This window comes from Protopterus annectens, chromosome 13.part0, assembly GCF_019279795.1.
Source record: "Protopterus annectens isolate FY-2018-M chromosome 13.part0, PAN1.0, whole genome shotgun sequence".
NCBI lineage: Eukaryota > Metazoa > Chordata > Ceratodontiformes > Protopteridae > Protopterus > Protopterus annectens.
Genome location: NC_056747.1, coordinates 1,184,262,364 through 1,184,290,299, shown reverse-complemented (window position 1 = coordinate 1,184,290,299; position 27,936 = coordinate 1,184,262,364). Strand labels below are relative to the sequence as shown.

The following is a 27,936-nucleotide window of genomic DNA, read 5'->3' as shown; positions in this document are numbered from 1 at the left end:
TTTTCCAGAACAAAATTTAGGTCCCAAGTTGGTGTTGGCGCTCCCCTGGGAGGCCTAATGTTTTTTGCCCCTCTGAGATACTGCCTTAGAAAGGGATGTGAAAATAAGGGAGGATCCGTGTTGTAGTGAGCTGAAATAGCTGAGGTGTGGATTTTAATAGATGATAAAGAAAGTCCTTTGTGTAACATCTCAGTTAAATATTGTAAAATCTGAGGTATGTCCGGCTGAAGGGTATATTTTGGCCTTTAGCTTGGTTCCAGGCGCAAAATCATTTCCATTTGTCTGAGTAGGCTTCCCTGGTGCTGGGCCTCCTGGCCTCCAGAATGACATCCATAACAACTTGTGAAAGAGGGGCTGGCTGGTTGCTTAGGTGATTTGCCATGCAGCCAAATTTAAGGGTTTGAGCTGGCTGTGTAGAGTCTGACTGCCTTGCTGTGTGAGCAGATGAGGAATTTGTGGTAAAATCCATGGTGGGCCCTGGGCCATGTTCCTTAGTAGTGGGTACCAGTGCTGGCGTGGCCAGTCCGGGGCAATGAGTATCATTCGAGGTCTCTCCATCATGACTTTCAGTAGCACCTTTGTGAGAAGGGGCAATGGAGGAAAGGCATATACTGTCAGCATTTTCCAACTGAATGAGACTGCGTCCACTTTCCAAGCTTGATGGTGAAATATCCTTGTGCAAAATTTTGATAGCTGATAGTTTTGGGGGTTGGCAAACAGGTCTATGTCTGGGCACCCCCATTTTTGAGTTATCATTGCAAATACTTGTGGATCCAGTTTCCACTCATGGGGATCCATGATGTTTCTGCTTAGGTCGTCTGCCAATGTGTTCTTTTTTACTGGCAGGAATTGAGCTTGTAATTGAACTTGGTAAGCCAGTGCTGTGTTCCACAAGGTCATTGCTTGCCTGCATAGAGGGTAGGAGTGTGTACCTCTCCTTGTTTATGTACCACATTACTGTGGTGTTGTTTGTCCTTATTATAAGCTGTCCTGGATGTAAGAGGCCCTTGAAGGCTGTCAGAGCATTCTGTACAGCTAGCATTTCTTTTTGATTGATGTGCATATTCCTTTGATCTGTAGTCCATATGCCTTGAACGCACCCGTCCTGCCATGTGTGCCCCCCAGGCATAGTCCGATGCATCTGTTGTCATAGTTTGCCTGGCTGGGGGTAAGGTGAAAGGCTGATCCTTGTTGAGGTGACATGCCTGTGACTACCATAGAAACTCCTGTTTAAGGCAGGGAATGAGAGGTATCCTTGTTTCCAAGCTGTGGCTGTGTTGAGTCCATACGCTTTTCAGGTACCATTGTAATTTCCTCATATGCAGTTTTGCAAATGGAATTAGTTGTATGCAAGATGCCATGAAGCCCAAGGCCTGCAGAATTTTTCTTGCAGGGAGTTGGGTCTTTGTTGCCATTATTTTGAAGTATTGAGTTAGTTGTAGTTGTTTGTCTGGCATCAGATAAACCATCTGGGCCCGTTGTATTCAAGCTGGCACCCAGGAATGTCATATTTTGTGAGGGCACTAGTTTTGATTTCTTTTCGTTTACTGTGTACCCTAGGCAACTCAGAAGGTGTTTTACAAAAGTCAGATGTTGTAAGAGAATGTCCTTGCTTTCTGCTTGGATGAGGCAGTCGTCCAGGTATGGGTATATTTGAATTCCTCTTTGTCTGCAGTATGCAATTACTGGTGCCAGGCATTTTGTGAAGACCCTGGGTGCAGTAGATAAGCCAAAGGGCAGTGCAAAGAATTGGTAATGGGTTGAACCTGCAATGAAACGGAGGTATCTTCTGCAATTTTGTCTGATAGGGACATGCAGGTATGCCTCCTTGAGGTCCAACGTTACTAGCCAAGCTTTCTTGCCCAACATGGGAAGAAGCTGCTGTAGTGTTAGCATCTTGAATTTGGGTACTTGCAAGAAGGTGTTTAGAATTGAAAGGTCCAGAATGGGTCTCCAAGCAGTGTCCTTTCTGGGGACTAGAAAGAGCCTTGAGTAAAATCCTTGGCCTTGCTCCTGTGTAGGTACCAGTTGAATGGCTCTCATGTCCATGAGAGCTGTAATTTGCTTTTGTGCCTCTGCGCATTGATTTTGTGGCAAGTCTGTCATTCCTTTTATCCTTGGCAAGGTGTGGAAATGGAATCTGTATCCTTGTGAGATAATGTCTAGGACCCATTTGTCCTTTGTGACGATGCGCCAGTTGTCTATAAAAAAAATGCTAATTTTCCTCCCAAGGGAGTTGCCAAGAGATTTTTGCTTGGCAGTTTGAGGTTTAAGTCATTGTGTTTGTCTTCTAGTAGTTTGGACCTGTCTTCTCCTCCCTTCTGTGTTGCAGTGCCCCATTGGCGAGGTTTGTAAGGGATTTGTGCTTGTCCTTTGCCCCTTGGGCATCTGTATTTACCCCTCTGTGGTCTGCCAGAAGCTGGAACGGACCAATTTTTTGCTGGCCAATTTCTGCTGAAGCGTGGGGGTTGTACCTGTAAGAAATCTTTGACCGTTCTGCATAGATTTTGCCTTATCCTCCATTTTCTTTAAAACCTCTTCTGCTTTAACCCCAAATAAGACATCCTGCTGTAAGGGTGCATCTAGTAACTTTGCTTTAACATGATCAGGCAGAGTTTGTTCCTTTAACCAAGCATGCCTACGTATAACAGACCCAGTAACAGCTGCTCTACAGGAAGCTTCCAAGGAATCAAATCCACATTGTAAAGTATGTTTGCCCACCTGTTCAGCTGCATGCAACAGATCCTGCATTTCCTTGAATTCAGACTGTTGAGGGTGCGTGCTCATCTTTTGTTTTATTTGAGACATTAGGAATTGCTGGTATTTCAGCATGTGAAATTGACAATTTAGTGCTCTCATAGCTAGAGTAGCTGAGGTGTAAACCTTCTTCCCCCACCTATCTAGTGCTCTGGAGTCCCTTTCAGAGGGTACAGGATTTTTAGCCATAGAAGCCTTAGCCCCTTTGCGACCCTGGGAGATTGTCTCTGGGTCAGCAACAGGGCTTTTGTAAAGGAATTTGTGCGATTCAGGCACTCTATAATATCTATCTGGTTTGGCTGGAGCAGGAGGCAGAGAATCTGGATTTAGACTAGATTCTAAGTAAACATCATCCACAATGTCAAACTGGAGACTGATGTGCAGTCTTTTTTGGTTTTAGAGGAGTCTTAATCTTAGCATAAGATTTTATGGTGAGAGCAGTCGGTCTGAAGACACCTTCTGTAACCGAAGGTGTTTCCGCAGCACCGGCTTCTCCTTCTGCAATGTTGTCGGTAGGGCCTAAAGAAAATGGCTGCGTTGACCTAGAACTCTCTGCTTGAGAATCCGAAGCGGTCTGGGGTTCCAATTCTGCGGTCACCAGGGGCTGCGTAGGCGCCTCACTGAAAACTGGAGAACCGGCGACCAGCTCAGCCGAGGCCTCGGAATCTGGCTTGGATCTAGGCTGCCTGTCCTTATCTTTGCATTTTTTATGCACGCCGGTAGTCGGTTGCTCCGACGGCATAGTGTAATTAAATTTCCTACCCAAGTAGTGTCGTGCGAAATCAAAGCGCCGCTTTATAGTTCACTTATTGAACCTAGCACAAAACCGACAACCAGTGACATTGTGGTCTGGGCCTAGGCAAGGTATACAATAAGAATGAAAGTCCTTATGAGGTATTTGCTTCCCACAAGAAATGCAATTGTTAACTTTTTCTGACATCGGACTGAGGCAAGAAAAGGTTCCCCAATGGGGTACTTAGCTTTGAAGACTTCAGACTGAAATTCGATTCGAAAATCTCAGGTGTCGGCCGACCGGCACTTGCGAACTGCTTCTGGCACCACGCGGCAAGAAAGACTGAAGAAAATGGCGTCGGATGCCTCTTATATACCCCTGGCGCACTGACGTCAGGGAAGAAGCGACAGCAACTGACGCCGGACCAACACTTTGGAATTCAGGCCGACTGCGGGACCGCCTGACGACAGGATAACCCAAGTGTGATGACTGCAGCAGGGTAACATGATGAATATCTCCTCTGACGAATGCTGTGGAAGTGGTGGCTGCCCTAGTGAAATGGGTTCAAATAGAATGGGGGGGGGGGGCTCCCACACAATCTGTAGCTGAAATGGATACAGTATGATATCCATTTAGAAATGGACTTCCCCTCTGCCCCTGGGGCAAAGCTGACAAGTAGTTGGTCTGTTTTCCTTTAGTGTTTAGTACGGTCCAGATAGTATCTGAGCTGTTTGTGCACATCTAGTGAGTGCAGAATTCTTTCCCTCTTCTTTTGAGGGTTAGGAAAGAAGGTGGGTAGATGTACGGCCTTGGTTTAGAGTTACATTAGATACCACCTTGAGCATAAAGGTGGGTTTAGTCCTCAGGGAGACCCTGTCTGCATGGAAGATGAAGGGCTCAAGTTGCCATCAGCGCCTAAAGTACTGAAACCCTTCTGGCTGAGGTGATAGCTAGGAGAAAAGCAGTCTTCCAGGAGAGGTATCTTAGTTCTGAAGCAGCAGGTTCGAAGGGAGATAAAGTTAAGTTTTTCCAAAACATAATTCAGGTCCCAGGCTGGAGTGGGAGGCCTTCTCGGAGGTCTGATATTAGAAGCCCTCTGAGGAATTGTTTAATCAAAGGATGGGAGAACAGGGGCTGTTCTGTATCAAAATGAGCTGAAATGGCTGAGGCATGGATTTTAATAGAGGAGAAGGAGAAGCCACTATTAAGTAGCTCCACCAGGTAGTCCAGGATGAGATAAATGGAAGGTTGTGAGATATTACCCCCTTTGGACTGGCTCCAGGAGCAATCTTTTCCATTTTCCTGCATAAGATTTTCTGGTGCTGGGTTTTCTGGACTCTGTGATAATGTCTAGGACCGGTTTGCCTTTGGATTATTAGCCAAACTGATAGTTTGAGAGTCTGCAAGTCTGGATGCAGCATTTCTCCCCCCACCTGAATTAAGAGGTCTGAGATCAGAGGAAGCTGCCTGGGAGGCTGTACGGTCAGGCTGCGCAGCAATCTGGAGCAATGAGGATGACCTTTGGTCTCTCCTCCCTTATTCTGATCAGTACCTTCGGAATAAGAGGCAGAGGAGGGAATGCATACACAAAGAGGGTGTTTCAGGGGAAGGTCAAGGCATCCACTTTCCACGCTAGGTGGTGATGCTCCCTGGTACAGAATTTTTTTCAGCTGATGGTTGAGATGCGAAGCAAACAGATCCAACTCCGGAGTCCCTAACGCCGGAGTGATTTGTAAAAAGATTTTTTCTGTGGAGCTGTCATTCGTAGGGGTCCAGTAAGTTTCTGCTTAAGTGGTCTGCCAGGGTGTTGTTGATCCCTGTTAGGTATTGGGCTATCAGGTGTAGTCCCATGGAAGAGGCTGTCAGCCAGAGTTCATGGCTAGCCTGCACAGAGGGTAAGATTGGGTCTCTCCCTGCTTGTTGATGTACCACATTACTGTGGTGTTGTCTGTTTTAATAAGGGCAACCCCTGGCTTGAGATGGGGTTTGAAGGAGGTCAGAGCCTTTTGTACTGCCATAATTTCCTTCTTGTTGATGTGTAAGGGAAGGTGCTGGCCATCCCAAAGACCTTGGGTGCACCTGCCTTCTAGGTGAGCGCCCCAGGCTATGTCTGAGGCATCGGTGGTAATGGTCTGCCCGGTTGGGTGGTGGGTGAAGGGAAGACCCTTGTTATGGGCACAGGCCCCTGCCCATCAAATTTTATTTCAACTATAGGTCAGTGGGTGTAGTTTATACTGCTCTTGTAAAGACATTTGGTATACTGGGCAAACAAGTGTTCTAAAACACAAATTCTAACCATTCTTTTTAAGAGATATTAGAAATTGTAGTGAAGCAAGTCCTGTGGCGCATTTCCTTGAAAACCATGGGGGTCCTCCTGGTAGCCTAAAATTTTGTGTGTTGGGTAAACTTTTTTCCATAGGAGGGAGTAATTATTCTCAAAAATTATTGGAATTAGAAACAAAAATAATTTTGAAATTTAAGACGCTAAAGCCCTTTGGGCTGAACTTGGAACTGGCTATTTAATTTAATTTAATGTAATATAATATAATTTATATAAGTTAATACAATTAATGAATATATTTGTATAATTTTTAGTAATGTGAATAAATGTGTTTATTTAAAAGAATGTTTAATGAATTGAAGCAAAAAATATATATATATTAAAATGTGTAAGATAAATTAAGAAAATGTTAAAACCTAATATTAAATAGGGAAGAAATGTTTATTGAATAATTGAATGAATTGATTAAATTGTTTGTAAATTGTTTGTGATAATTGGTTTATGAGATGTATATAAAAGTGCTTGAAGCATACATTTATTGTGATTCCTTGAAGGCGAAAGACCGAGGTACCAGATTGAGTTGTTAATAAAAGAAAACTAAGGAATATATTGGTAAAGTGCTTGGACTTGTGTTTTGTTTCGAAAATTCATACTGTGAAGCTGTGGATGTGTTTGGTACTGAAGTGAAGTGTTTAGACTTGGCACTTTATCTTTCTGTTAAGATGTCATAAACAACTATGGCTTCTGGGCATCATGATGTGCCTGGGGCTATGTATTTTGCTGACTTAATGAATGAACGTGAGAAGAAATTTACTCTTGTGGATCCGTGGAATGTTGGAAATAATAGTCAGTCGGATGATCGCTTCCTAAAACTAGAAAGGCTGATGGCTACAGAAATTGCTCTTTTTCTTGATACCTGTCTTCTTGAAAAGTACATAAGTTTAAATTTGACACCAAGGGGGCTTCGAATTAATCGGCTCCCTGCAACTGATTTTGCGGAAGAGGAACAGGACCTCTTCAATGAGTGGAAACAAGCCTCCCTTGAATGTACAAGTAAATGGCTTCACATTTTGGTAAAGCGCAACTGTAGAGCTCATGAAAAACTGAAAACTGAAATACTGCGTTTACAGGATGAGGTGGTGGGAGAATTCTGTTTTAAAATGCAGTTTTCTAAGATAAATGATAAAATTACCAAATTGGAAGCTGATATACAACGGAAGAGAAATAAGTTATTACGGGACATTAGAGACTATGAAACTGGCACCTTATTTTCCTGGCAACGTGAGCCTACACGTAGTAGGTCAAAGGTTAGAAAAGGCGTGCCAAAACGACGGAGCGTGTCCGCGTCTTCAGGGGAGCAAGATGGAATAACTGTTACCAGTAAAAATGTTACTTTTGCGAACTTTGTAGACTTTGTTAGTTCAGAAGGTGAAGGCACGAATGGTGCATCAACCCTTGTAAGGACTGATAATTCATTTCAGAACAAAAATAATCGGGGAAGAAACGGTCGGAAGGGCAGGAATCGTTTCAAGTGAAAATCTCACTGAGTGAATATGATATACGGACATTGTGTATTATTAATTTATCGAATTTGTCTCTTGATAATGAAATGAGAAATGTTTTATCTAAAGGTTGTAAATTTGTACCAACTTTTTTTCCCTCCATTGGAGATGTGTATTTGGAACTTAGAACCTTCATTAGAAAATTATATTTAAAAGTTTTCTTTCAGAACAACAAAACAGCTACTAATGTGAAAAATACGTCTATGAATGTGATTGATTCTGAATGTGATGGAACATTTGAAGAGTGTGAAATGGATGAGTTATTAAATTTGTCCATATACGAGTATGAATTTGATTGTGACTTTCATGAAGCTGATAATGTTGAAACTTATAATGCTAATGAGGGGGCAGTGTATGGTGATTTTTTACATACTGCTTATGGAAAGTTAGAATTACCTCATTTAGCTTCAGATAGTAATTTTACACCCAATATTAAAGTACCTGCAATTACTACTTTTTTTAAAGTGATATTCAAGGAAATTTCCTTGGCTCTGGATGAGTTTAATAAGAGTAGGAAACAGTATAATTTAGATAAGAAGGAATGGATGGCGCTTAAGAACCTGATTAAGCTGAAAAAAAGATTACATCTTTAAATGCGCTGATAAGGGTGGAAACTGGGTGATTCTAGATAAGGTGAAATATTGTAAAATGGTGACGGATTTATTACACAATACCGCTGAATATAAAAGATTAAGAAAAGACCCAATACTAGAATTTAATGATGAATTGTTAGCTTTAATGGAGCGAGGGGGAACATCTAGGTTTCTTCAATAGAAAAGATGTTTTAAAATTGTTTATAAAGAAACCTAGAACACCTATTTTTTATGCTCTACCAAAAGTACATAAATGTTTGGAAAGTCCTCCTGGTAGGCCGATAGCATCAGGTATAGGGTCCTTATTAAGTAATGTTAACATTTTTTTGGATTTCCACCTTAAGAAATATCTGAATAAAATTACAGCGCATATTTCTAATACTCAGGAATTGTTGGATAAAATTTCTAAGGTAAAACGGTGTCAGGACTATTATTGGGTAACTATTGATGTAAAATCACTTTATACTAACATTAGTAGGAGATGGAGAGTGGAAGCAGTGATGGAAATGCTGGGAGATGGGCCAAGGACTACTTATATTGTGAACCTTTTGGAATTTTGTTTAACCCATAATTATTTTTGTTTTAATAATGAATTTTACCTACAGTTGACAGGGACTGCGATGGGGGCTGCTTTTGCACCCTCATATGCTATTATTTATATGGGCTTTTTTGAAAAACAATTTATTTACCCTACTGAATTCTACAGAAAGAATGTTATTGTATATAAACGCTTTATTGATGATCTTTTTATGATTTGTAAGGGTGAAATTGCTGAATTTTTAGATTTTTTTGAGACCCTAAACATGAACAAACATGGATTAACCTTCTCTCATGAATTTAATAGGGAGAAAAGTAATTTTCTGGATGTAACACTATATAACAATTTAGATCAAATTGGTTTTAGACCCTTTAGGAAGGATACTGCAGTAAATATGTTTTTGCATGCTAATAGTATGCACCCAGAACATCTGTTAAATTCTTTACCTTTGGGTGAATTTAAAAGAATATATGATCATACTAGTGATGAGAGGGAGAAAATCGTTGAATTAAATGATGTTGAAACCAGATTAAGTGAGAGGGGGGTATAAAAAAGATTTCTTACTTAGTTATAAAAGGAGACAACTTGGGGAAAGAAAGGAGGGTCCTTGGAAATGTGTTAAACCAAGATATACCATGGAAAAAATGGTGTCTTTAAAATATAATGAGAAAGAAGATGCTGCTGGGGAAAAATTATTTTTTGTTACGAAATTTACCCCATTTTCAGAAAAACTAAGGTGAATGATGATGAGATACTGGTATTTAATTAAGGAGGATGAGAGAATAGGTCATTTATTCCCAGAATATATTACTTTCTCGTATAAAAGGGGAAAGAATATTAAAGAATTGTTAAATTATAATTTTATGAAAGGGAATGAAACTAATAATTTGAATTTGGGTACATACCAATGTGGACACTGTCGTTTGTGTGATAGGGTGATGAATGTAAAGAATATTAATGGTATTTCTATTAATCCCAAATTTTATTTCAACTGTAGGTCAGTGGGTGTAGTTTATGCTTTATGTTGCTCTTGTAAAGACATTTGGTATATTGGGCAAACAAAAAAAATGGTTAGAATTCGTGTTTTAGAACACTTAAGAGATATTAGAAATTGTAGTGAAGTAAGTCCTGTGGCGCAACATTTCCTTGAAAAACATGGGGGTTCTCCTGGTAGCCTAAAATTTTGTGTTGGGTAAACCTTTTTCCATAGGAGGGAGTAATTATTCTCAAAAATTATTGGAATTGGAGACAAAAATGATTTTGAAATTTAAGACGCTAAAGCCCTTTGGGCTGAACTTGGAACTGGCTATTTAATTTAATGTAATATAATAGAATATAATTTATATAAGTTAATAAAATTAATGAATATATTTGTATAATTTGTGTTTATTTAATAGAATGTTTAATGAATTGAAGCAAAATATATATATATATTAAAATGTGTAAGATAAATTAAGAAAATGTTAAAACCTAATATTAAATAGGGAAGAAATGTTTACTGAATAATTGAATGAATTGATTGAATTGTTTGTGATAATTGGTGTATGAGATGTATATAAAAGTACTTGAAGCATAAATTTATTTAGGTTTACATTGGTTTGAAGAAAAATTAGTAGCAAGTAAAAAGTTGACACGCACAGATTTTAGAAACACCCTAACCTTGATGGAAGTAGTATTAAAAAACAATTTTATCTACTTCCAAGGGGAATATTTTAAACAAGAAAAGGGTGTTGCAATGGGGGCACATTGTGCACCAGCTTATGCCAATATTATTATGGCTTTTTGGGAAGAAAAATATCTTTTAAATTCCCCTCTTTTAAATGAATGCACTTTATACACAAGGTTTTTAGATGATTTGTGTTTTTTCTGGAATGGTAGTAAGGAACAGTTTTTTAACCTTTTAACTTATGTAAACAATACATCTACTTTTTGAAATTTACTTGTAGCTTTGATTATCAAGAACTTAGATACCTAGATGTCTGTATAGGCAAACATGAAGGAAATTTTACATCACGTATATTTAGAAAAGAAACCTTCTCTAATTCATATCTGCACTACACCAGTTGCCACCCCCTGCACCAAAAGAAGGGGGTTGTGAAGGGGCAACTTGTGAGATTGAGCAGAATGACTTCTGATAAAGTGTTTTTGGAAGAGACTAACCTTTTAAGGAATTTATTTTCTCAGAGAGGTTATCCTCTAGAATTGTTTAATAAGGTGTCAGAGGAAGTTAACATCAAAAGAGTAGACTCCTTTGCCCCTATTTTGGGCAAGGAAGAAAGGCAGTGCTCTGATCAACAGTTGGTTGATAAGTCCAGAGAAAATAAGACAGGGTTCATCACTACTTTTAGTGAGCAATCAGCATTTGTAAGAAATATTTTTTCTAGGGAATGAAATTGTTTTTCTAATATTTCAGATATTGAATATATTTTTGACAATGAATTAACTTATGTTCACCGTAAAGGTAAAAGTATCAAAAATATTTTGGAAGGTGGCTTGAAAACTCATTTTAACAACACAATTAACAAACCAAAGAAAGGGCTATATAAATGTGGAAAATGCAATTATTGTTCACATTTATTTTGTGGAGACACCCTGTTTTTACAAGCAAGGAATTTAACATTGCATTTAAATACATTTGCTAATTGTGATACAAATGGAATAATTTATATTGCCCTTTACAAAAAATGTCCATCTTTTTATGTAGGAAAGAGTGAAAGAAGGCTTAGGCAAAGAATATACGAACACCTTTATGATGTCAAATTAAAAAGTGACAAAAATGCACTTAGCAAACATGATTTAAAATGCAATACTTCTGGCTATCAATTCTTTATTTTAGAAGTTGTTCCCACTAATCCCAGAGGTGGTATGTGGGAAACATTAATTGAATATAAGGAATTGTATTGGCAGCTTCTTTTGGATGCCAACCATAATTTTGGGCTTAATGATATGGTATCCATAGCCCCAGTCTTAAAACTGAGGGCAGCAAAGCTTTAATTTACTTTCCTTGCTATGTTTTTTAAGATGTTTTACCATTTTCAGCCACAAGATGGTGTAATGTTGTATCTTTAATTTCCATCCCTAAAGAAGAATCAATTAGATTTTAAAGTGTTTTATTAAAATTGTTTTAACATATTTTTAACATTTTTTAACTATTTTAATGATTCAGGGAACTTAATGTAATTAGAAGTGATACATACATATATATATTTTTAAACTTGGGATGAGCATCTTTAAGAAAACTATGGATTTTAAATTAATTATAAGTATATTTGAATTGTGATGCAAAATGATTGGTTAATTTTATTTTAAATGTTCATATAAATACACCTACTTTGTTAATGGTTTAGACTACTGAAGAAGTTGGCTTGCAAAACGTTTTGTGGAATACGTTATTTGGATTGTTTTTTCACTAACAGCCTGCAGTTTGTTTGGTGGTGTTCCTATTGAGGTGTTTGGACCAATAAAGCATCTTTACATTTCGGGACCTGGATTTATTTGTACTTGGCAGAACAGCATTTGTTTTTCATTTACAAGTTAATAAAATTAATGAATATATTTGTATAATTTGTGTTTATTTAATAGAATGTTTAATGAATTGAAGCAAAATATATATATATTAAAATAAGTAAGATAAATTAAGAAAATGTTAAAACCTAATATTAAATAGGGAAGAAATGTTTACTGAATAATTGAATGAATTGATTGAATTGTTTGTGATAATTGGTGTACGAGATGTATATAAAAGTACTTGAAGCATAAATTTATTGTGATCCCTTGAAGGCGAAAGGCTGAGGTACCAGATCGCATTGTTAATAAAAGAAAACTAAGGAATATATTGGTAAAGTGCTTGGACTTGTGTTTTGTTTCGAAAAAACTAGGTCTTTATATATGGGATCAGAGGGAGAGAGGTCTCAAGAGGTTGAGAGTGCTGACACCAAAGGTTCTTTAGGTACCACTGAAGTTTTCTCATGTGAAGCCTGGCCAGAGGAATTAAAAGGATGCAAGATGCCATGTACCCCAAGGCTTGCAGGAACTTCCTCGCAGTGAGGTGGCTTCTGGAAACCAGTTGGGTAAAATAGAGAGGCAGGAATCTCTGCTTCTCTGGGGATAGGAAAGTCATTTGGGATGCTGTGTCCAGCAGTGCTCCCAAGAAAATGATCTTCCTGGAGGGTGTCTGCTTGATTTCTTCTTATTGATGGTGTACCCTAAGGTGGTTTAGGAGGATTTTGACAAAGAGGAGGTCCTTGAGGAACTTTTCTTTGCAATCTGCCTGAATGAGGCAGTCGTCCAGATAAGGGTAAATATGTATATTTCTCGGTCTGCAAAAGGTTATGGCCGGAAGTAAGCATTTGGTGAATACCCTGAGAGCAGAAGATAAGCCAAAGGGTAGCGCAGAGAACTGAAAGTGTGAGCTTGCTCTGAAGCGAAGGAATTTCCTGCAGGATTCCCTTATGGGGATGTGGAGGTAGGCATCTTTTAGATCTAGGGTCACTAACCAGGAATTTTTTTGTCAGCATAGACAGCAGCTGCTGCAAAGTTAGCATTTTGAATTTGGGGACCACCAGGAAGGTGCTCAGAATGGATAGATCCAGGATGGGGCACCAAGTGCCCTCTTTTCTGAAAACAAGGAATAGTCTGGAATAAAAGCCTTTGCCTGTTTGATCTGAAAGGACAGGTTAGACTGCCCCTTCGCATATGAGAGTTTGGACTTGTGTCAATGCTTCTGACTGCTAATTTGCAGGCAAGTCTGGGTATCCTCCTAGAACTGGGAGTTTGTTGACGGAGAATTTCTATCCCTGAAAAATGATCTATAACATCAGAGTGACGCCTACAGGTGCATCTGCAGTTAACTCCTACTGACGCCTCTAAGCATCAAATATTGCTTGTTTATATTTGCATCAGTCATTCCAAAACCATGCTATGTACAAGGTTTTAAAGATTTCATCTTAAAGCTTCCACAACGGCAAACTTAACTGCATTATTATTTGACCTCTGTCTAGTGCAGGTAAATAGATATTAACTGTTTTCAGGACATTAATTTATATAAATATAATTTTCACATTTTTCTAAATATCTCATCAACCAAGTAACAGACAGAACTCCTTATACTCATACGAAAGCTCTCAGCTAGATGAATACAATGCTGCTGACAGTGTGTCTACAACTTTAGTGATTGCCGAGATATTGTAAGTTGTTTACAAAATAATACAAATGTAATGGTTACTGTGTTTACTGTGACTCATAAAATTCGGTTTAAGACCTAGAACCTAAAGAATACCAGTATAAAAAGAATTTGTCCTGAAGACTATGCCATTTACACTTCTTTAATAACCTCTACGATTCCAGAGATATTAACATTTGTTTAAAATGTGAGGACAAAATTTGATTCTGTCAAAAGCTTACGCTCCGCCCATTGGAAGTTGCACTGCAAGAGTAATCCTGGCTTTCCCAGCAGAAATGCTCCCTAAGAGTGTGCAAAGTTTAACCAAAAGAGAAATATTCTGGAGGGGAAGCAGAGGGAATTGAGTTCTCTGCATCAGAGTCATCATTGGTAGATAAGGGCAAATCCTGGTCATCAGAAGAAACAGAAATTTCAGAATCCTGATCAGAAGAATCAGAAGGAAAATCAGTTCTAGGTCTCTTAGAGGGAGAAGGCTGGCTTCCCCTAATTGGAGTACTAAGGTCTTCAGCCATTCTTATTTGTTTTTTAGGCATATGGGCCTGACCATGTGGGTTTGGACATCGGTTTTCCAGGCATGGATGGAGCTTTAGGTCTTGAAGAAGATGGCATCAGTTTGATATGCAAGTCAGTAGGCCTGAATACACCCTCAGAAGCCGGTGCCTGCACAGCGGCTCCAGTCCCATCCAATGTAGAGACATCCACAGGTTCCATAGTCGAAGAAGCATCTCGCGGCATACCAGACTCCGAATGGGTCTCAGTAGAGGCCTGTGAATCTGAAGTAGCGGGTATCAGGGTCTGCGAAAGCACCTCACTGAGTACTGGCGACTAGCTTAACTGAAGCGTCATCGGCAGCTTTGGACCTATGTGGTCGGTCTCTGTCATTATATTTATGTTTTGTCGGAATGTTGGTAGTCGGATGGCTTACCAAAGCCATTTCTGGATAATTAAACACAGTACCAAAATAGTCTGATGTGAAAATGAACCGACGACGAACAGTTCGAGGATTGAATAAGGAACAAAACCGACAGCGAGGGTTGTCGTGGTCTGGGCCTAAGCAAGGACTGCAGTACGAATGAAAATCTTTATGAGGTATTAGCTTTCCACAAGTAATACAATTGTTAACTTTTACTGACATCGGTTTAGAGCAAGAAAAAGGATCCCCAACGGGGTACTTAGCTTTTTTGAAGACTTCGGTTCTGAAACTCGAAAGTGAAAATTTCAGGAGTCTGCCGACTGGCACTTGCGAACTGCTTCTGCTTCGGGCACCGCACGGCAAGAAAGACTGGGGTAATGGCATTAGCTGCATGCTTTATACCCCTGACTACCTGATGTCATGGAAGAAGACAGCGCAACCGATGCAGGACCCAAGACTATGATAATCAGGCCGGCTGAGGGCTACCTACAAGCAGATAACCCAAATGGTATGACTGCAATAGTGAAACACGAATAAAATCTGTGAAGTGCTTGCAACGCTTATAGCACTGCTCTCATCTCTAGAACATTTATGTGCAAGTGGTTCTCGTGATTCTGCCAGATACCTTGGACCGTCATTCCCAGATAATGCCCTGGGAAGCGTCCGTGGTCAAGACGGCGTTTTGTTGAGGGAGAACTAGGGGACGACCTAGATAAAGCTGATCTGTATGTAACCACTATGTTAGATCCTTCTTGCAGGAGTTTGTAATGAGTATTTCATGAGACAAGGGTAGATCCTGCATTGACCACTGGGCAAACAGTAGCCACTGAAGTACTCATGTGTAGATGGGCTAAAGGAACTAAAAGAATGGTGGATGCCATAGTCCCTAGAACTTGAATAACTATCCTGGCCTGTACTTTGTCTTTGTTCAGCAAGAATGTGACTTGGTTGTGCAATGAATCTATCCTTTCCGGAGTCAGTTTTGCTGTCATGGTGGTTGAGTCTATGTCTGAGCCTAAGAACAGAATGCACTGCGATGGAGATAAGGTGGATTTTTTTAGATTTACTGTAATTCCTAATCTGAAGCACAAGGACAGAGTCTCGTCCCTGGCTCGGATTAGTTGGTGCTTGGTGGTAGCAGTGAGGAGCCAGTCGTCTAAGTATGGAAACACCTGGAATCCCTGATATCTCAAGTGAGCCGTGACCACCACCATACAATTGAACACTCTGGGGGCTGTAGTGAGGCCAAAGGGCAGTGTTCAAAATTGAAAATGACTGGCTCCCAGCCGAAAGTGTGGATGTCTTCTGGAGCACCTGTCCATTTTGATATGGTAGCACACGTCCTGAAGATCTATGGAGCACATCCAATTGTCTCTTCCGATAAATGGAAAAACTGACTTTAGAGTGATCATGTGGAACTTTGAGAGCAAGTTCTGGATCCTATTTGCTCTGTGGGAACTTCTTGGATGACTCTTTTTTGAAGCAACGAGATGACCTCTGATGTTGCACGGTCTATTTGATTGGGTGGTACATCTGGTAAAGACCGATTTGTAGGGGGATGGGAAACAAAGGGAATCAAGTAACCTCTGGAAATTATATTTTGTACTCATCGATCTTGGGAAATTTGCAGCCAGGTGCTTGGGTACACGGAGAGACAACCCCCAACTGCCTCCAGAGACAGGCAACCCATCAGGGGAGATGAAAGGGACGGTCAAAGAAAGCATCTCTATCACCCTGGTGTTGTGGACCCCCTCTGCCGCGAGCGAGGCGCCTTCCATTATAACCTCCCCCTCTGCCTCTAGGGGAGGGCTGACCTTGTGCTTGAGGGAAACCTTTTTGGGATTTACGGAACCATATTTTGCCTCCTGTTTGACCCCTGGGATAGGGTCTGGAAGGAAGGGAGAAACGGACTCAGACAGCAGAAAAGGTTTTCCCTTCCTGCTCGCACCTGGTCAAAGTCTCTTATCTGAGGTCCAAAAAGAGTTAAACCATCACAGGGGACGTTGGTAAAGGAATATTTGAAGGATTCCGTAAAATTGCTTAGACGCATCTAGAAATGTCTCCTAAGAGAGATCCCTGCTGCAGCCACCCTGCTCGCTCAGTCAGCTGCATAGGAAATCAGCCTCATGAAGGAGTTAGCAATAGAGGTAAGGGTGGAGAGCTACACAGATACCTAGTCAGCGGATTCCAAAGCTACTGAACTCTGAAGGGTCTTCTCCCATCTCCTTTAAGAGATCCCTTCGAAGCCTCGTAAAATGGGACAGGAAATTCAGCGATCTTAAGGTAAAGGCCGCTGGAAAAAAGGTACGCTTTTTCCATACCTATCCATCATCCTAGATTCTTTATTAGGAGGATGGATATTTGAGGATGTCTTTGATAACTCCTTCGTGGCTGCAGCTACCACCATAGCATCCACAGGTACTCCCTTAGTTAGAAATTATTCGTCTTCTGGAGCAGTGATAAATTTATTTTGCCTCCTCGGGACAGGCTCCACTGTTTCCGGAGATGTTCAAGCCTTCCAAGATATGACCCCCTAACAGCTGGTCATTTCGCGGTAACACCCATAAGGTGGAAGGTCAGGAACCAAAAGCCTCAAGGTACACGGATACATCCTCAGTATGGTGAGAGGTCTTCCAATCACCCCTCTAAGGATTTCAAGGATGTCAGCAAGAGACATCCTCAGAGGGGGATCTTGGGCACCCTTCTGACTCATCCAAATCAGTGTTAGAAGTGACAGACTCTGGTGAGTCAATGTGCTTCCTCTTATAAAGTCTCTTCCGAGGGACCTCTCCAGTGGGGTAATCTGGGGAGGTCTCGGAAGAGGGGACACCTCCAATGGGGACTCCTTTTCTTGGGGCTCTGGTTCCCTACGTTTAAGGGGAGGCGGGTGAGAAGAGGTTGCTGCCAGTTGCTGGAGGGACACTGGGTCCAATGGCAGGGCTTTAACACTAGGCAAAGCTTTCTCTATCTCCTCAAAAGCCTTACCACCCCTATCCGAAGAAAACCTCCGCTCCACGTAAACAGAAGATAGACTCAGAGCAGGAGGTGCAGGCTCCGAAGCGGACATGAGAGCAGAGCTCACACGAGCCGAAGCACCAAGAAGGGAGGGTCAGTTCTGAAGAAAAACCAGGGTGACTATCCCTCTCGGAGTCGACTGGAGAGCGTCGGCTCCCAGACTCCTCGGCTCCAGACTGAGCAGATGAGGTTAGAGTTATTGGTTCCGAGGAAGCAGGAAGAATTCTCGGAACCGAAGGTTCCAGCACTGAAGGACCTGGAACATTAGACTCCGAGAGCGAAGCATTCGCAGGAGGAACAGTAGACTGAAGATGGGACAGCTCCGAAGCCTTTTGGTCCAGAGGAGCTAAACATTTTGCCAGTGCCGGGGTCACAGAGCAGCCTCACCAACACCCACTCTACATTCTCATCAGAAAGTGTCCTGGAGAAATGGGTGGAGACAGATGGAGATCTCCTTTCCAAAATAGGAGATCTTAAGGTTGGTGAAACCAGTTCCAAAATCTGAGAGCGTCTCGACAAAGAACATTGTCTCGGCACTGATGAAACAGACAGCACCGAGACTGAAGAAGCAGAATCGGAGCCAGAACTCTTCGGCTCAGTCGCTTTTGATTTCTTCATCGGTTCCGAGGCAGGAACTGATGAGAGATTTCCATTTATGACTTTTAGGAACGGTCTGACCTTTTTCCAGCCTGTCTTGGAAGGAACTAGTCATACGACCCCTATCTATAAGTTTTCTTTTCCTTTCATTAAGAACCCTGGTGCTGAAGGCATGACAGAAGGTACAGGGTTCTTGCAAATGAGCCTCTCCAAGACAGTATACACAATTGGTGTGACTGTCAGTCAATGACATCTTTTGAGAACATTTATCACATTTTTTAAAGCCAGAAGGGCGGTGTTCTTTGTGTTCTCTGTCTTTATCCTTTGACATATTTCTTTTGAAAAGAAAGAACAATGCAATATAAAAAAAACAATAATACAACTATAAGAAGAATTTTTTTTTTTTTTATAGAGGGAGACGAAACATAGCACACAGAGGAAAGGCCCTCTAATTTAAAAGGGCGACTATGACCCTCTAACTAAAAACGGGCCGTACAATCCTTAAGAAAGAGGACAGGGGTAGCAAACACTCACGACAATCACTCAGATAATAAGGAAAAAACTATTAAAGAGAAAGGTGAAGAGATATAGTCAATAATATCAAAAATATTTCACTTGGCCAACGAGCCCAAAGAAGACAACCTCAAAGCTTTTGCGGCAAACGAGATCTAGGGAGTTGCCGTGGTGCACTATGGGATAAGGGATAGCCTTGAGCCAGTAAAAGCTCTCGAGCTTTAGTATTGTCCGAGTCGGAGCTGAGGATTGGCTCCGAACCCATCCAGCAAGAATTACGGCGAGACAGGACTACATAACATCTACATTTCTGAGACTTTACAGAGCATAAAACACTGCCTCTGTCTGAGATGACATATCTGGAGCCAATAAATATATTGCATGGATCATTCATGAATGTATGTTGAGGTAGACTCAAACTCTACCACCAGCCAATACTGATTCAAGTATAAAACCACCACTTCTGTTGACTACGCACAGAATCAAAGAACAGGAATATAAGGTTCCTCACCATGTGCTGGTTCCATCATATTCATTTCGTTAAGTGGGTAACGTCCACAAAGGTAAAAAAAAACAGGGCAAGCAAAGAAAGACGACACTCCAGTTTTGACAGCCTTAAACAGTATGTAATACCATCAGAGCTCCCCTGACGAGGGGAATGGGTTAAGACCACCCAAGAGAAAGGCATACTCAAAAAAAAAAAAAAAACATATAGGGAAAGCAGTACTCAAGAATTAGTAGTAAAGAAGGCATACTTCAAAATCTATGTCCGTGCCTCTAACTGTTTTTGAGCAGCGACTATCAGTAGCAAAAGTAAGTGATCTGGGTAAAGCAGGATACACAAAAAACAATAAAACACCTACACAGCCTTCTTTAGACCTAAAACACAACAAATGGTGTAGTCTTACGAGAAAGACATGTTCACAGAAGTCCTGTACATAAACAACTAACACTTGGTGATATTAAATGAGCAAGGAAGAAACACGCTAGTTAGTGACTGTAAAATGTTTCGCAATAAATACAGAGTATAACGTTTTTCTTTAGGTTACGCCACAGGTTTACAAGCATTTTGAAAATAAAATAAAGAAACCTAATGGTCCTGCTAATGGCCAGCATCAGAACAGATTTTGCAGCAAAATCACTATTAATGAAACAAGGGAATAGCATTTGCAGCAGAATAAAGAATGCAGGGAGGATTCAGAATAAGTTCCAGTAAGTCAACTTTTTTTTTTTTTTTAATTAAAGCAGGTGAGTTGATGTATACAGTCTACATTTTTTTTTTACAATTAAAAAAAATTCTGAACTCTAACATACCAAGCCTCAATAAGGGCCTACAGCAACGATGCATTATGTACCCTAAGAAAAAATGAAGTGATAACAGTTAACAGTACTACCCAAGGATAGCAACTGAGATGAAGATTTTTTTTTTAAACTGGGAGGTATGGACATTCTAAGATGGCTTTATCAGATGACGCCAGTGAAACCTTTGATTTCAATTTGCTCCCAGCAAATGCCCAAGCTCCACTACTAGAAGGTCCCCAGTATCATTACTAGGCAGCTGTTTCACATTTTTCTGATGATCTCACTAAAATACAGAAATAACTGTGAATGTAGGAAAGACTGTTCTGAACAGTAGTGTGATCTAGAGACTTAGCTACAGACTGAAGACTAAATGACCAGCTGCAATTACAGACTAGGCAAAAGCTTTGTGGGAGTGTGGTCTGTTCTGCTGAAGCAGCCTTTCTCTAGTGCTTAGTAAGTTAAAATATTGTAAATCTCTTCCCATTTTAGTAGCAAGGCTACAGTCAACAGATGCATGTGGGAGATGCATTAATTCCACAAAGATAAAAAACAGTCCAAAAGCTTGACAAAAAGAATAGTTGCATAAAATCTTACCATAACTATAGATGTCTTTCTCTTCCATGTTGCAATATTCTAAACTCTTGTGTTTTCCTCTCTTACTACCTGAATGCCCGGCCAGTATACAAAAGCTTGTAGTTACTGCTAGGTATGTAGGACGTCTGACGTTGGCCTAGGGAGAGTGGGCCATAACAGTGTCGTCTGCACGTACCTTTCCTCAGAACTGAACAGCCCAGTTGGACCCCAGTCCCAGGATAGCTCTATAGGCTCTGTGCCATCTAAGAGACGGTTCAGATCGAGAGAAGGGGTAAAGGTGGGATGGAATGAATACTGCAACATGGAAGAGGAGGACATCTATAGTTATGGTAAGATTTTACATAACTTTTCTATGTCCTATTCTTGTGTTGCAGTATTCTAAACTCTTGGGTGAATGCCAAAGCTCACAGGGAAGCAGTGTGTGGTTGTAAGGAGCTACTCTCCACAAAGCCATGCAGGATTGCCCCAGGAAACCCTGCTTCGTTTCTGGAGACATAATCTAACTGTACTGTTTAGTGTAGGTATGGACAGATAAAGTAGCTGCCTCTAGGATGGAAGTAGTGTCCAATCCTTTGAAGAAGGCCCCAGATGAAGCCATGGCTCTACTGGAGCAGGTTTCAATTTTGGATTTGAGCCATTTCCCATGGAATGTGTAGCAAAAGGATTTTGCTTTGGAGATCCACACAGAAATGGTTTGCTGTGTCACCGCCTTTCCCAAGGCTCTGGGGTGGAAGGAGACAAATAGTTGGTCCGATTTCCTAATGGCCTTAGTCTTGTGAAGGCAAAATCTAAGCTGTCTGTAAACATCAAGGAAATGCAAGACTCTCGTTGTCATTTGGGGGATGAGGGAAAAAGGTGGGCATGTGAATACCCTGATTTAAGGAGAGCTCATTGACCACCTTGGGTATAAAGGAGGGGTTGGTCCTCAGGGTCACTCTGTCCTTGCTGAAGATGAGGAAGGGAGGCATTGCCATGAGGGCCTGGAGTTCTTACACACTTCTGGCTGAAGTGAGGGCCACAATGAGTACAGTTTTCCAGGTACAATGTTTCAGAGATGCCTTGGAAGCTGGTTCAAAGTGGGCAACAGTGAGTTTCTCTAGAATGTAATTCAGATCCCATAGAGAGGGGACCTGCCTCCTTGGGGGGGGGGGGGGCTGAGGTGTAGTACTCCCTTAAGGAATATCTTTGAAAGGAGATGGGAAGCTACAGGAGGATCAAGAAGTAGCAGCAAGGTGCACTTTGATAGAGGAATATGCCAACCCTGCTTGCACAAGTTCACAAAGCTAGGACAGCATTAAGGGGACCTCACTGTGTAAAGGGTCTAAGTTGTCTTTGTTGGCACCACAAAGAACCTCTTCCATTTAGACAAATACGTTTTCTAGTATTAGGTTTCCTAGCCTCCTGCAGGACTGCTAGCACATCCTTAGTGTAAAGATGCCTAGAAGGGATCAAAATTCTAATTCCCACATGGTTAGATTCAGAGATTCCAGGTGGGGATGGATCAGAGATCCCCTTATCTTGTGTGAGACGGTCCACTCTGTGAGGTAACTTGAGGTGACTGCCCCTAGCTAAATGCAGGAGGGGAACCAATGCTGTCTTGGCCAAAAGGATTCACCAGCAAGATTTTTGTTTTATCCTGCTGGATCTTCATCAGGGCTTTTTGAAGGAATGGGAAGGGGGGATGCACAGAGAAATATCCCCTTCCATGAGATGGAAAAGGCATCCTTGCTAAAGGGCTGTGTAGCCTGGTGCAAAATAGTGGTAGTCTGCTTGGGGGGGAGGGGAGCAAACAGATCTATTTGAGGTGTACCCCACTTGCGGACAATGTCCAGGAACACATCCCTGTGAAGCATCCATTCGTGGGATTGTGACATGGACCTGCTTAAGGTGTCTGCTTGAATATTCTGAGCTGAAGGGATATAAACTGCCTGCAAGGAGATTGTATTGGGCTGCCAGGTCCCAGGACTGGACAGCAAGTCTGCAAAGCAAATAGGATTTGGCTCCTCCCGGTTTGTTCACATATCAAAGAACTGCAGTATTGTCTGAGAACAACTTCACGGGCCCTTGCTTTAGGGAGGGTTCCAATCACAGTCGAACTTTTACAAGTTCGAACCTCATATGGTCGAGACCACAAGCTTGAATTTGTAAAAGTTTGAGCGTTTGAATGGAAATGTTTGAATGGAAATCTCCATAAGTGGAGGTTGCCATTTTGTTCAATGGGGTGCGACCTCAGAGTTGGTATATTTAAGTAGCGGGGGGTGTGAGGGTGCAGGGGGGCTTGCCCCCTGGTTAAAACAGTTCATTTTATTTTCATTTTTTTTTTTTATTATCCATAGTTGAAGCTTTTAACTTCAAACAATGGTTCGAACATTACGTGTTCGAAGTTATAAGACTTTGACTATATGATAGAGACCCGTTTTAGGGCATGAAGAAAGGCTGTTAGGGCAAATATGATTGCTCTCATTTCCCTGATGTTACTGTGTTCCCACCTGAAGGTGTGGGACCAAGCACCCTGCACTTTCAAGCTGCCCAGAGTAGCCCCCCCAACCCAGATCTGGGCATCTATGTACATCTCCTGGACTGGGAGGAATGGGCTTCAGTGGAAGTCCCAGGTTGAGCATAACTTGATTTAACCACCACAGAATCTCCTTCCTCATACAAGGGAGGAAGGGGATGATGAAGTCCAACAGGTGCGAGTGTTGGGTCCATATGGACTTGAGGTACCATTGCAATTTTCTCATGTGGAGTCTTGCCAGAGGTAGCATAGGAATAGTGGAGGCCATGTAACCCTGTAGCATGAGGTATTGTGTGGATGTTAAAGCAGTGGCTTTGAGGACAGTGGCCAGGTATTGGGTCACGGTTTCCACTTACTGGGATGGGAGGAATGCCCTCATTACATTTGCCCTTATTCTGCACCGCAGGAAAACCTGATCCTGGGAAGGGACTCGGGTTGGACTTGGGAAAGTTTGTTGAATCCCAGAGCTTGCAGGAAAGAGATGAATTTGTGTTGTCAGCTCTGCAGGGACCTGGAGCATTCTGTCTGAATCAGGAGGTCAGCCAGGTATGGAAAAATTTGGATCCTGTACACTGCAGTAGGACACCACAGGAGCCAGGCATTTGGTGAAGACCCTTGTAGTAGTAGAGTCTCCAAAGGGCTAGGCCGAGAACTGAAAATGTGAGGAACCAGCAGAAAAATGCAGAAATTTCCTGTAGCTGGTCCTTATAGGTATGTGGAGGTAGGAGTCCTTTACGTCCAAGGTGGCTAGAAATTCCCGAATTATCAGTAAAGGAAAAAGGGTTTGAAGAGTAAGCATGTGAAAGGTGGGGACCTGCAAGAATAGGTTGAGGAGAGACAGATCCAGGATAGGTCTCCAGGGTCTATCCTTCCTGGGCACCAAGAAGTCTTTAATAGAACCCCTTTCCTTCTTTCCACCCGAGGAACTGGTTGGTTGTATGGTTCCTTGAGAAAGGAGGCTGTCTATGACTGGCTGGAAAAGGTGGAGTTGGTCTTTGTATGGCTGGGGGATCCCTCTGGGAGAAAGGGGAATGACCCAGGACATAAAATAGCCCTTTTCTATGATGGAGAGGACCCACCTGTCTAAGGTAATGAACTGCAAAAGGGGCAGACAGTGAGAGCCTTATGGACAAGGGAATGGAGTCTGGGGGTGGAGACAGTGAAGGCAGATAGTTACAGGCTACCTGCCCTATGCTGAAAGGCAGTTTTCTGGGCAGGAGTTTGAGCAATCATAGAAGGGGGTCCGCTGTTTCCTTGCGCCTTTTCTGCCTATAGCATGGGAAGCTGGAGCAGAGTGTTTTCTAATGAACTGTCTCTTCGGATGGATAGTTCCTGTGAAATTTGGGAATAGGTGAGATGAACAGGTGTTTAAAGTCTTGCAGTTCCTTCCCTTTCTGTTGAAGGGCCTTAAATAGCTCAGCCACTTTAGATCCAAAGGGCATTGTCATCTAGGGGTGCATCCATTATTTTTGCACCAATGTCATCGGGTAAGGGCTGATGCCTTAAAGAATATTGCCTTAGGACTGAAGATGAAGCTGCTAATCTTAAACAGGCTTCTGCAGCATCATAGCTGCAACAAATAGAGTGCCTAGTTCCCTGTGATGAGAGATTAACGAGGCTACAAATTTGAGTCTTGGAAGGAGAGTCTAGAAGGTCAGCTAAGAGTTTGGTGACCTGGGTCAAAGGTGCCAACGCATACTTGGACATGTGTGTCTAATAATTTACTGCCCTGAAGGCCAGGGTAGAGAAAGTGTACACTTTCTAACCAAAGCACTCCATGGCCTTACTGTCCTTGTCAGTGGGGAAGATTGAGGTAGATGGTAATAACTTGGATGGCTTCTCTGCAGAGACCAACAGTGGTAGGGTCAGCTACAGAGCATTTGATCAGAAATATTGCCCCATTCAGAGACCTCCTGGAAGCAGGTGGTTGGGAATAAGGGTGAACTGAGGCAGCATTGAAAGCATCCAAAAAAGCTGGTAATATTGAGGGGATTGCAGGAGTTCATATCTTTTTTGTACCTCAGACATTTCAGAAGAATCCCACTTTAAAAAAAAAACTCTCTCATTTTGGAAAAAGTCTCCCCAAAGGTGAGGTCCTCTGCTGGGGAATCAACCTCTACAGATTCAGTCGCTGGAGAAGCATATCCAAAAGGAGAAGGTATCTGGGAGACACAGGAGAGGGAATCTTCAGAAGAGGAGTCTGAGGAACGAATCCTCAGCTTCACGTAAGATGACAGCCTCAACCTGAAGCCTGGGACTGATAGGAGGACCACCCTGTGGGGATCCAGGCATGGAAGGCCTCAGGGCCATAAAGGCATTAAATAGGCTCTGTGAAAAAGCCTGCCAATCTGTCTGGCTTTCAAGAGAGGGGGCGAAATGCTTGGTCTTGGATTTCTTTTTCAATGAAGGCCTAGGAGGCATAGGCCCTGAGGAAAGCCTAGTGTCTGAAGAAGGCTTATGCTCAATGGACTGAGAAGCAGGGGAAAGGCCTGTCTAGGAAGGCGTAGAAACCTGTGGTACCCCCTTGACATCACAAGACATCTGCAAACCCTCCCCGGAGGTGCCTTCTGCTCTAGGTTCTGTGGCATCCCGAGGGGGTACACGCTATACCTGCTTCAGCAGACTCAGAGCATTCCTCCAGGCAAATGTCGGCCAAAGGAGGGACGTTGTATGGAGGAGGGGCAGCAGCAACTTTGGGCCTGGAAACCTTGGCCTTCTTTTAGGTGATTCCATGGGCAGACCGGACGACCCTTCCATTTCTAAAGCTAAGTGTTTAAGACGCTGATTTTCTATATATATTCAAAGCATGCAAGCGGCTGTGTAGGGTTTTAGGCAAGAAGGCCTGACAGATCGAAAAAGAAAAATGGTTGTGCGTAGGTCCTACACAAAAAAGGCAAAGTTCATGGGTGTCTTTTTGGGGGATCTGATGACCACACTTGCACTTTCCCTTTTTGGATGACATGTAACCCTAACAGGCATGCAGTGACAAAGGAATCAAAAAAGGGCCCAACGGGGTTCTTATCTTTTAGAATTCGAAGATCCGATGTGAAGATGGCAGGAATGCAGGCCTTCAGACTGGCAGTAGAGAGGTTCTGAGGAAAGGTACGTGCAGACGTCACTTTTATGGCCCACGCTCCCTAGGCCAATGTCAGACATCTTCCACATCTAGCAGTGACTACAAGCTTTTGCGTACTGGCCAGATGATTGGGTAGCAAGAGAGGAAAATCCAAGAGTTTAGAATACTGCAACATGAGAATAGGACATCAGTTTTAACTGAAATAAAATGCAGAAAAAGAGGTACAAAAACTAGAATGAATTTATGAAGGACACGCAACCTTAAACAGAACCAAGAGAAGGTAGGGCAGTTTGTACTATCAAGTGTGACCTGCTGAAGCCACCAAAGGAAAATGTCACTGTGGGACACCTGCAGAAGAACCGTTTAAAATAGGAAGGGAAGATTCAGTAAGAACCAGCTGTCAAAATATAAACAATAAGCCGAAGGCATAGATCTACTGGTTTCATTTGCTCAACTATACATTTACATACATGTGAGATTCTATGCCATAATGTCTGAGATGCATCCAAAGAAATGCTTTTTGTTTCACAGAATCAATCTGTGAATGTCATTGACTTGTTCAGCTAGAGATGATTCAGTGCTAGTCACACAATATGTGATCGCTGCACTGCATTTAACACTTTTTTTAAGTAACTGCTTAGCCTACAGGTTACAGGGAAGTGCATATAACACACCTGCAGCTGCTTTCTGTGTATTATAACCCTGGAATTGAGGTGTGGTAGATGTGACTTTTCCATCAGAAATATTAGACGAGTCCAATCTTGTGACTTCCAGACTGTCATTCATATTCGACTGGATTAATCCTCCTTTACTTGTTTTACTTTTTGTTTTCCTGTTAGGTATCTTGGGTGGAAATTTCATTTTCAGCTTTTTACTATTTTCCTGAAAAAAGGAAATGAGAAAATAGTAATTAAACATCACTGGACATGAATGTCTTTCTGCATATTTTATCATTTTTGCAAGGTTCCAAAGCAAACAGCATGATAAGTTTACTACCCAAATAAGGGGATACTAAGACAAAGGTTAAATATGTTCATTTTTTTTTCACCAACATCGAAATATTAAATGAGAACTGCATCTGCAGACTGAAAAAAAACATGTTTATTTCGTCAAGTCTTTATGTTCCCTACACTAACACTACTTTTGGACTCCATACACTTTTGTTTTATATTTTTGAATGTAATTCCAGAGTCTGCCCACATGGGGTCTGGCATCGATTTTTTAGTCTAACTCTCGGTATACCACAATGCAGTGTTTGGCTATGAAATATTACATCATAGTTCCTCAGCTCCTGCCAGTGCATTGACTTTACATGCGTTTCACATACAGTCTGCTTCCTTTTGGTCAGTCAGGGTTAATTACCATTTCTTGCTTTTTAGTGACTACTTAAAAGAAAAACGGAGATAATCACACAGAACAGTTTTCTCAGTACATGAGCTTTGTCTCCTGCTGTGATCTATCACTCATAGCAGCAAACTAAAATCTGCCGCTGACATTTACAAAGGGGAGGTGTTTAGGGGAAGGGGAGATGAGTTTAAGGACTGAAACTCAGCCATAACAAAAGAATGAAAATTGGCAACTTTAGAAATAAAAAGTAGTAACAGGCACGGAGAATAATGTTCTGTGTGATTACCTCAGTCTGTCTTAAGTAGTCATTGAAAAGCAAGAAATGGTAATTGAACGTGACTGACTAAAAGAAAGCAGGGCATATGTGAAGACACATGTCAAGTCAATGCATTGACAAGAGCTACAATGTAATATTTTA

The 27,936-nt window shown here is 41.7% G+C and overlaps 1 protein-coding gene across 1 annotated transcript in view; it reads right to left on the bottom strand.

The window, feature by feature from the left end:
- Positions 1–27,936, bottom strand: part of CDC27 (cell division cycle 27) — a 2,763,676-nt gene that overhangs the window by 1,092,901 nt on the left and 1,642,839 nt on the right. The window contains exon 16 of the mRNA XM_044055179.1: positions 26,846–27,053. Coding sequence (XP_043911114.1) covers positions 26,846–27,053 — 208 coding nt within the window. The remainder of the gene's footprint in view (positions 1–26,845; positions 27,054–27,936) is intronic.